Here is an 11,092-nt window from a genome sequence, read left to right as displayed (position 1 = left end):
GAGAATTGAGCTTTCCAGGTGGCAAAGTTGTGGCCACCACTGAATGAATAATACAAGCAAGATAAGCAAGATTGCTGACAAGATGCATGCTTGAATGAATAATACAAGCAAGATTGTGTTAAAAATATACTATGAAAGTATATTTTTCATAGTATATTTTTAACACATTCTTGCGTTAAAAATATACTATGAATTGAGCTTTCATTCAAGATGCATTTTCCAATCTTGAATGAATAATACGAGCAAGATTGTGTTAAAAATATACTATGAAAGTATATTTTTCATAGTATATTTTTAACACATTCTTGCGTTAAAAATATACTATGAATTGAGCTTTCATTCAAGATGCATTTTCCAATCTTGAATGAATAATACAAGCAAGATTGTGTTAAAAATATACTATGAAAGTACACTATTAAGGAAAATAAAGGACAAATACAAACTGTTTTCCAACATAAACATGAATGAACTCTCCCTTTATTCAAACAGAAATACTACAAGAACAAGCTATTTTAACTCTATGCGTGGTAGAAAAGTAAACGCGAGCCCTGCTTCCGGAAAATGCTTGGACCACTGGAGGACATAATCCGCCAGAATGGAATTTGCAAGGTGTAAAGGATCAAGTTCAATGTCAGGAGGGTTTCTGTGCCAACTAGACCGAGTATCCATATCGTGTTCAGATCAAAAAGAAGGTAAATCGTAGCACCAAATGCTACAATCAGAGATATCAGTGAATAGAGTAACATATTGAGGCCTGTAGTTAATGTTTTCGGAAGTCGTTGAAGAAAATCGTCTTCTGCATATCCAGAGGTGAGGATAGACAAAAACATTACCACAGAGATAATAAAGGAGAACAGACCGCATGCAATCGAAACAGCAAAAACCGTGAAGGCTGCTTCGTCGGAGAAGAGTGGAAAACCACTGTTTTGATTGTTTCCACCTGGGACAGTGATGGATGCTGCAAATCCTACCGTTGCTGTTAGGGATGCCACAAATATGCATGAAGTTGCAGTTTCTTTCATCCATTTCTCTCTTTCTTTGACCAATTCCTTGTGTTCCTCCGTGAACACTCCAAAGGAGTTTCTCTTTGTTCTAAAAGTTGGGGGAACAAACTTTTCCACTTCCTGCGTACGCCCCATAGGAACCATCTCATGTTAATGGAAATGTTGAAGCCAATTATAAAAGGCTAGAATTTTGCATGATAGAACAATTTTAGATATTTTTTGTTGGCTCGCTTTACAACCAACTCTATTGCTTGTAAGGCATTGTCCATTAAGTAATTATGACTCCACCGGTTTATTATCTAAAAAGGAGGTGTAAGGATGTTCAAGGTAAATTCACTTTTGATATTAGATATGAGCACCACATAAACAAGGAATCAACCTCATTCCAATCCTGCATTCAGATTAAAGATAGTTCACAGGTGACTCCAAGGACAATGACTGAAGCACAACGATGTTTTGGAAATGACATAAGATTGGCGGGTAAAGAAAGTAGCTTGTTGTGTAATAAGATCAATAACTTACTTCAGAAATCCCTATGGAGTTGGACAATTTCAAAAGAGAGATGAAATACAATAGGAGATCCAATATGTGACTTATTAGAACTCTAAATCTTAGGTGGTATTCTGAATATCCGATGCAAGTAGACGTAGATGGTTGAATAAAAAAATGTCCAAAAAGTTCAATGTTTTCAGAACGCAAGACAGTATGAATCTTCTATCATACTGAGTAAGACGTGAAAGTATAAAAATCTTTTTCATCATTAGTTCTTCTCTATTGCAAAGAGATGATTCCATGTTGTATACTTCATTTGTTTTAATTTGTTTGTCCTACTTTGACTAGACACGGAGTTTAAGAAAGTAAAGAGACTTTTAAATCTTGTGGTCTTAAATTAAAGATATGTCAAATGTACCAAAATGTCGTCCTTTAATCTTGTGGGCTTAAACATGCTATGTGTAGAAAGTAGTTGAGACTAAAGAATTGCTAAAAAAGGAAAGAGACATTATGTTTGAAACATGCTAAAAAGGAAAGCAGGACAAACAAATTAAAATGGAGGGAGAAGATGTTTGTACAAAGTCTATAAAATGATTGTGGTTGAGCCACATATGTAATTCGCATATACATTAACCCAAACACCAACTTTTTGTTTTTCCACGAATCTTAAACCAAATTACAGAAGTGAAGCTCATACCTGATACCATTGTAGTTCATGGCACGCTGCATCTGCAAAGCTGCACCTGGGATTACATTGAGTCGGCCAAGAGGTGCTAGCTTGCCAGCCATATGTAATATATTGTTCCCTGAAGCGCCTTCATCGGCTATTACCAAATGCTTGTATGAACTTAACTGATATATAAGGTTAAAGACATTTTCATGCCGATTTATTACTGCAAGGTGAAATAAGTTATGATTTTCAGTATTAACAAACCAAATTGCGTCTGGATAGCGATGAATAATTTCTTCTATGATTTCAGAAATCCCTGAACTTGCTGACAACAGAAGTGCCTTTCTGAGTACTGACTCAATATTCTCAATGTTATACTCTTTCATAAGTTTCTCGCAAAGATATTTCATGATAGCAAGAGTCTCTTCATGCATAAATTTTGTATCCTTAATGTGCTTGAATATTAGTGCTGCAAACAATGAAACTTTATCAAAAAATGATAAGGACCTAACAAATGATACTTCATCGATCAGTTGCTTAATTTCCTAGAGATACATTAAACGGATTTTGTTCCACCACAATAATTGCATTGTCAACAATCCTAACATTGAGATTTCCATAGAAACAACAAATCAGAAGATTACCATAATGATTCCCAAACCGAGGAAGTTATTACCCTTTTACAATTGTTTTGCTCATATCATGGTCACTACCTCTAAAATTATAAATTTGATCATTTCTGCGTCCGAATTCCTATTGCATGTCTAAGTGCATTGTCATTCAGTTCTAGAAGTCATGTGATGCTTACAAATCTCTGTTCAAACTAACTGGATGCAACATATGATCTGCACTCAACAACTTTAGTCTATTTAGTTGAAGGATTATATGACAAATGTTGGTGTAACAGGAATTAAAGCTATTATATAGACACCATAGTTTTTGCTGATAATGTGGAAATTGATTTTCTAGTCAAGATTCAGGATGGTATTGAATTTTAAATGCTAATGCCACAACATATAAGAAAACAAATGTTTTCCTGTAGATTTCCAAAGTTTGCGAACTACTTGAGTAGTATCAACCTGTCTTTCTCATGATCCATATAAAGTAGAATGCTCTAGCAATTAATCAAATGATCCAAAACATGGAAATAATTCGATTCGCGACCAGCTTTATTTGATATAAATAGAAGTCTCTATTTCACTAATGTTATAATATGACAATTTTGTTATAAGGTCACTGTGAAAAAATCCCCGAGTTCAAAAACCTAAATCTTACCATGTGCAAATTGATTTTAGGGTTCAAACATGAATTTCATGTGGACTTATGAGTGTGACATTATGACAACTACTTTTATGAAAGATGGACTAGATTGAAGTTAACTAGTCACTTTCCAAATTCTGCGAACTGCACGAATTGGCCTTTGAATCCCTGCATCATTTGAATGGAGGAATTTAGATTGAAATCATTACTCTTTCTTCATTAAGAAGCATATACCATAAGCCTGTGTATTATCGGTCGCTTCCTTTAAAGTGGTCTGAACTTCAATTATTGAAGAAATAGAATGCACCTCCCAAAATGTTATATACGCAGCCCTTCTAAAGCATAGACAATTTTCAAAGTAGCATCCTCATACATTACCAAGATCATCTGAATATGGACAATATAACACATACTTAACCTAAACCAGTCTAAATGGATGCAGATAATATTATGAAGAAAAACTGTAAAAGACGGAAGTTGAAATATTTCCTCCTAAAGTATTTCAAGTTGTCAATATTATTTCATATCAACAACTTTCGATCACATGATAAAAAATAACTTGCTGGATCATATATTTTGCACAAGCAAGTCGTCATTGTTACCATCGTTATCATAATAACAACAATGATAATAATGATGTTAAGAAGATTTATAGTAAGTTGGTAACTATTGGTTTTGTGGTTAAAACGGCCAAATGAACATGTGTCACAGAAATATTAAGATAGTACTTACCAACGTGATTTAGACAACTGTCTATCATCCTTTCAAGCCATGCTAGAATGGGCAATTGCGCTGACGGCTGATTTACAACAAGGAACTTTCCAATGTCTGCCAACCTGCTTTCTAATTTTGCATGTATGACTTCACAAGAAAATACAAGGCAATTAGGTTTTAAATAAAGCCTTTTTAGAAGTCCATGTTGTCACTTCATTCTTTATTTATTTTGATTGACCTATTATAGGTTTTCTCCTTCAAAATTACAGATTTGACTACCATCATTCTCTAAATAAACATTTAATCTTGTGGGTTCTGATTAATGTTACTACGAGATAATATAGCATTATATAAAGCTTGTTGTTCTCCTGGTTTTCTCTAACTATATGAAATTCCTTAGTTCAGAACTAACTTGATTTTTCTTACCAAAGAAGGAGATTCTGCTGATTTCACCTATGATACAACCCATTGGCTTTTCTGTTGTCAGTAGTAAGATCATCCATGTAGGAGAGCCTTGAAACTACGGTAAAGCTGTCTCTGTGTGATCTATAGGTCACGAACTCGAGCTGTTGAATCAGCCACTGATCCAGTGTAAGCTGCCTACATCATCACACCCCTGAGGGGTGCTGCCCTTCTCAGAACCCAGAGTGAGCGCGGGATGTTTAATGCAGCAGGCTGCCCTTTTTTTATTTTTAGTAGTAACATCATTTCTAATCTTTTTCCTAGGTGATTGCTGAAGGAGTTCCTTAATTGATATTAGATTTTTGTGAAAGGAACATCTAGAGATGAGAATATTTTGCTTATATATGAGTTATTTATGTATAAGAAGACTAACAGCAGTTACTGTGGTTCTATACAAGCAACCTTGGGTTAACATTATCACCAGCAGGAAGCTCTAGGGAACCCACGTCAATGTGGATTAGTTTAGTAGGTTGGGAGCCCTCACAATGTAGCATAATTTTCTCTTGAAAGAACATAAACAGAAAAAAATATTATTGCAGGCGATTATATGAACATAGAATGAACAGAACCAGGATAAAGCAACCACTGCCCAAAGCCTAGCTGAGTCCCACTCGGAAATGCAGAAGGTTTCTCAGTCATCAAACTCAAAAGGGATTCATCACCAGAAAATTCAGCCCAGGACAAATAAGGATGATATCTAACCAGCGCTAGCAGCACATCTGTTTCATCCAAACAGGAGATCCTCAAAAGACGAGTCAGTAAAGTGTGAGCTATGGAGTTTATAGATGTGGTATTAGAACATCTCATCTTTTCATATTGGAAGGCTTTGAACAAGTAAATACATATATTTACCATAGAATCCAGCCACTACAAGCTGATGGAGAAAGATGGAAGCAGGTGATTGCATAGTTGGTCGGGAGCATCCCATCTTCCGGGCCATGAAATCCCTAATCAAAACTAAAACTATTTCCTTATGGCCATACTTAGTAGCCTCTATGATGGGATATGGTCCAGCAGCATCATTAAGAGCTCGCATATTTGGTGGGAGTTCCATTTCGAGTTGCAGCAATTTCTCCGTAGCCTTGATGTTCCCAACCATTGCAGCCACACAAAGAGGCGTATGACCATCTTCGCTACGCAACGCCAATCCATCGCCACCAATTTCCAGAGAATCAAACCACTTTCCAGCACCAACAAGTACGTGAAGGGCGATGTCCCCAGCTCTTGTTATCTTACTGGACATGGCTTCATATAGAGGAAGACGCGGCCAGAGATCTCAAGCAGCTTTTTGAAAACCAAGTTCATCACCTTTGAGTAATGCACGATATAAAGGCAAACATATCAACAACTCCTCCTCATTGCTTCTGTCTGTACAAAGCTTAGACAATACATCCTAAATAGGGACAAAGGAAGTAACTAGAAGGGAATGTAGAATGAAAAAAGAGTAAGAAAAGTGTTTTTACCATGAGTCGACAATAGGTAAACATTACTGTTGCTTGTGCTAGCTCCTGCTAGTTTAGGACGGCTGGGCGATGGGTGAACATCATCGCCACTTGTGCTGGCTCCTTCTAGACTTGGTGTGGGCGACATTCTTGTCGTTGTTAGGCTTCATTGAGCGTGCTCTCAGACTTCCTACTACTGGATAGTTGATCTTGTCCACCCCTTTATCAAGGATTCCATGTCTAACTTGCCTTTTTTCTACAGCAGCATATTTGATAGTTGGCCAAAACAAATGGAATTCTCCAAGTAAACACCCACATTGTCTTTTAGGAAAAGGCGTGAATATACTGTTGAACTATTAGAAATAGCTCATTTATTTTATCTGTTAAAAGTTTGTTTCATCTATGTCATGCCGTTACAAAATAGAGTTTCATTCATGACATTATACTTTTTTACGGTGGTTTTTTCGAATCATTTTTGTCACATGTCTCTTATTAGAGGTCCACATCACCAAATTCAGATCAACAACAACAACAATATACCCAGTAAAATTCCACAAGTCAGGTTTGGGAGGGTAAAGTGTACGCAGATCCAACCACTACCTCGGAAAGGTAGAGAATCTATTTTCGAAAGACCCTCGACTCAAGTGTAGCAAATTCAGGTACAAAGAAGAGGAACATATTGAATATGATATGGCAACACGGGATAGTGCAAAATACCAAATCCAAATCAACCAATATTAATTAAAATCAAAATTAAACGATTGGACCCATTTTAAAAATATCATTTTGATCACGTGGTCTTTTATTAGAGGTAGATTTTTTTAAAATAAGCTCAACAGGTACTTTAAGGGGTCGTTTGGTACACTCTATGGGATACGTAAGGATATCCCATGAGGTGGGATATCGCATGACATTATTTTTTTCCTCTCTCCCCACGGAATAGTAATCCTACTTTACACCAAATTAATCCCAAATTTTATACAAGAATTATTTTTCTTATCCCTTCAACCAAACAAACCTTGAAGGAAGGTACCTATTGGCTCAGGCCAAAGTGCAGGAGGGTGGACTTTCCTACTTAACAACAGGTACCCAAATTGCTTCAGAAGTACTTGGCACGAACAAAGGAAAATTGACTTTCACACATTTTAAAAATTTGCTAAGATATATTAAAAAATTGGTTTTGCCAAAGTCGTGCGCCCGATACAATAGACAAAGAAGGAACTTTCTCTAATAGGCAGTTTGTAAATCTTAACTATATAGCATGTATCCTACTAACATGCACTACCTTGATAGGCACTATTTTGATAGGCAGCAATGTTTGCCAGTAGACTCTATTTTGTGTACTACTAATAGCCTAGGTGTAGACCCAATAGGGTCATATCCCCAGCTTTGTACCACCTATGATGCATATTAAGTTATAAATAAAATCTCTCTTTAAATCAAAAAAAAAAAAAAAAACTAAGGAAAAAAAAAAAAAACTTTTCAAATTAAAGAAGTTAGGATTACTGTCTGTCAGTTTGTCGCTCTGCATCTGAAAGTTGCGATCGGACTCGTACGGACAAATGAAAATCAATTTATAGCTATTATAGCGGTTGATTTCTAGTATGATAAAATTGTTTAGGAATTTACAACATCATTTGAACGCTGCTCCAAAGAACATTTCATTTACAATTTTTCAGTAGGCGTGAAAAATATTTTTTTTGGGGGGAGAGGGGAAGAGTTGGGCCTGTGTTTGATTAATGATCATCATTAATATTTATTATCTATTAATAATAATATATTAAAAGTATGAACACCTTAGAAAAGTGATTTGTGTTATAAATATATTTACATTATAATGAATGTTTATCAAGATCTACTTTGATATCTATTAGGAATTGAAGCATCCGTCGACTAGGAGTAAATTTCTCCTATAAATAGAGGATTTTGTTCATTGTATTTACAATCTTATGATCTCTGATCCCTCAAGAGAAGAAATAAGAATCACTCTCTCTATTCTCTCTACTCTTCTTCTTTATTCTTATTCTTTCTTGTTTCATAACGTTATCAGTACGAGACTCTACTTTCTTAGAGCAGACTTATATGTTTGTATTTGTAAATGTGACTGTATATAAATTCGAACGTGCTCGTGGTTGTAAAGAAATCACAACTCACCTCCGAACGAGGATGAATAACTGAGACGTGCACTTGATTCTAATGGTATCACAACTCACCTCCGAATGAGGATGAGTAACTGAGAATTGATTGTGATGGTATCACAACTCATCTCACCTCCGAATGAGGATGAATAATTGAAAATTGATTGTGATGGTATCACAACTCACCTCCGAATGAGGATGAATAATGGAGAAGAGTTATTCTGAAATCTACTTTTAAAGTAGTAAATCTGAAATTTATTCATGTAATAATAAATCTGAAATTTAATAAAGTAAAAGGTACATGTCATGATAAACTTGGAGTTTTCTAGAATAAAAGTTCATAAATTAAGATGAACGATTGAGACATCCCAAAGATGTGCATACCGAGTATTGAACATATATTGAAGAATTAGAAAATTCTTCATTACTTTTAATGTTGCTTGTTCTCATGATAAGTTGGTTAGATCAACTAATTTTGGGATTGGATCCCTTAAAATCTGAAAAGTCATGATAAGTTGGTTGGACCAACTAATTTTGGGATTGAATCCCTTAAAATATGAAAAGTATAAAAGGTGAATAAGGGTCCGTTCACCTATCATGTGATATGTTGAAAAGATGCATCAATAAGATGATCACATGTACATTCATTGTCAACCTGCAGTTTGATATTCATAAAGTTGTTTGCTCAATAAAATTGAGTTAAGAACATAATTTTCAGATTGTGTAATCAAGAAAGTTATCTTGATGATAATGGTTTGGCATTGAATGCCTTCGATAAATAGTTAAACCATCACTAATGAGAACAAAGCTCCATGTGTTGGTCTGAAATAGGATATGTTGCATACAATAACACTTGTATGCGTTAGACCAATAAATTATAATTATTTCTTCCCCTCAATTGGTTCAAGGTCATGAACCAACTATTTCATCTAATAGTTTTGATGTGTGGTATATGATTAATGAATATATACCATGATGCACAAAGATAGATTCCTCAAAGAAGATGGAGGATGTATGTTAGTTTTCCTAACATAAGGGGGAGATTATAAACAGCTATGAAATATGTTAGAAATTATCATCAAATCCTCTTTCAAAAGATAATTCAAGTCAAATGTTGATAGTATCTCATATTTAGCTGTAAGTGCTCCTATTTTGTGTCCTTACAGGATAAAGTCTATGCATGCATGAAGCATGATAGACCAATCGGTTTCAAATGAATTAATTCTTGAAAAGAATAAGGAGCAAATAATCATGATAAGAAGGCAATGTGTTCTTGAAGAGCCTACGACATAACACTTCATGAAACCTTATGAGAGGTTTAGGTACCTGAAAATAATGAAGTGATGAGATCTCAAAATATTATATCACATGTGAACCGATACAAAATGATATATCATCGACGATATCTTTGATACAATATTGGGGCAATATTGTGAAAGATTACGAGGATCTAAATTCTACGTTAATTTAAGCATGCTGACGTAGAAACATTTATCAAGTGACATGAAAGGATGCATCTTGGTAAGTATTAAACTTATTTGATTTGCAGTCCAAATATTTGAAGATGTCACTCATGAAATATTGAATATTGTCACTTGACAAAACTTATGTGAAAAACTTTTAAGGATTCAAACTGCTTGAAGCATATAAAAGTTTCTGGAAAACTTATTGATAATCCTTATATTGTATAAGTTTATTGCTTGAACATCATTGGAACTCTTGGAGAGTTTTCAAAGCAATAGATTATTTGTTGAAATTTAAAATATATCGAATTGGATTGGTTATGAAGTAACATATCTTAATGCAATTGATGCACTCATGTACCTTGCAAATACTACAACGCCTATAGCCTTTTCAGTCAATTTGTTAGCAAGGTATATTTCTGCTCCTACTATGAGACATCAAAATGGGATAAAACACATTAGCTTGTTTTATTATAAAGATTGCAGTCCCGGTCTTATTGGTCATGCTGATGTTGGGTACTTATCTGACCCGCATAAAGCTCGATCTCAAATATGTTATGTATTCATATGTAGTGGTACTGCCATATCTTGGAGATATACAAAGCAGTGTATCGTAGCCACTTCATCGAATCATGCTGAGATCATAGCTATTCATGAAGCCGAGGATGTGTATGGTTGAGGTCCATGATATATCTCATTTGAGAAAAATATGGTGTAAAATATAACAATCTACCCACAATTTTATACAGAGATAATTCAGGATACATAGCGCATCTTAAGAGAGGATTCATAAATGGAGATAGAACGAAGCACATTTTGCCAAAGCTTTACTACATACATAGCTACAAAAGAATGATGATATTAACGTGCAACAGATTCGTTCAACTGATAATGTGACTGATTTATTCATCAAATCTTCTCCAATTGCAACTTTCAAGAAGATGTTGCACAAGATCGAGATGCAAAGGTCAAGGATGTTCTCATTAGGGAGAGTTAATACGTGTTGTACTCTTTTTCCCTTACGAGATTTTTTCCCACTGGTTTCCCTTGTAAGGTTTTTAATGAGGCAGCCGAAATGCGTATTATTAGAGATGTGTACTCTTTTTCCTTCACTAGATTTTTTTCCTACTGAGTTTTTTCTAGTAAGGTTTTAACGAGGCACATTATCTACCAATTAAACATTCAAGGGGGAGTGTTATAAATGTATTTACATTATAGTGAATGTCTATCAAGATAAATGTATTTACATTATAGTGAATGTCTATCAAGATCTATCAAGATCTACTTTGATATCTATTAGGATTTGAGGCATCCATCTTTTACTCAGACTAGGAGTAAATTTCTCCTATAAATAGGGGGTTTTGTTCATTGTAATTACAATCTTATGATCTCTCATCCCTCAAGAGAAGAAATAAGAATCACTCTCTCTATCCTCTCTACTCTTCTT

General features: G+C 34.9%; 2 protein-coding genes across 2 annotated transcripts; both read right to left on the bottom strand.

Annotated features, from left to right (window-relative positions):
* Positions 1 to 518: 518 nt before the first annotated feature.
* LOC107865014 (ankyrin repeat-containing protein NPR4-like) lies at positions 519 to 1,148 on the bottom strand. The gene has a single exon (XM_016711384.2). It carries the CDS (start codon positions 1,146 to 1,148, stop codon positions 519 to 521), a length of 630 nt encoding a protein of 209 aa, XP_016566870.2.
* Positions 1,149 to 2,162: 1,014 nt separating this feature from the next.
* LOC107865013 lies at positions 2,163 to 5,845 on the bottom strand. The gene is made up of 4 exons (XM_016711383.2): positions 5,455 to 5,845; positions 5,172 to 5,321; positions 4,159 to 4,287; positions 2,163 to 2,635 (listed from the first exon to the last, which is right to left on the bottom strand). Exons 1-4 carry the CDS (start codon positions 5,843 to 5,845, stop codon positions 2,163 to 2,165), a joined length of 1,143 nt encoding a protein of 380 aa, XP_016566869.1.
* Positions 5,846 to 11,092: the final 5,247 nt, after the last annotated feature.

The sequence above is a fragment of the Capsicum annuum genome, chromosome 5 (genome assembly GCF_002878395.1).
Source record: "Capsicum annuum cultivar UCD-10X-F1 chromosome 5, UCD10Xv1.1, whole genome shotgun sequence".
Lineage (NCBI taxonomy): Eukaryota > Viridiplantae > Streptophyta > Magnoliopsida > Solanales > Solanaceae > Capsicum > Capsicum annuum.
Note: the sequence above shows the minus strand (reverse complement) of the source record. Positions and strands in the feature narration are given on the sequence as shown.

Bases quoted from the DNA above. Each gene is read 5' to 3' on its own strand.
- LOC107865014 (XM_016711384.2), bottom strand. From the start codon at position 1,148: ATGGTTCCTATGGGGCGTACGCAGGAAGTGGAAAAGTTTGTTCCCCCA.
- LOC107865013 (XM_016711383.2), bottom strand. From the start codon at position 5,845: ATGTCCAGTAAGATAACAAGAGCTGGGGACATCGCCCTTCACGTACTT. The intron at 4,288-5,171 runs GTTCTGTTCATT...TTTCTTGTGAAG, and splicing joins GCAGTGGTTGCTTTATCCTG to TCATACATGCAAAATTAGAA. The intron at 2,636-4,158 runs GTAAGTACTATC...CATTGTTTGCAG, and splicing joins CAGTTGTCTAAATCACGTTG to CACTAATATTCAAGCACATT.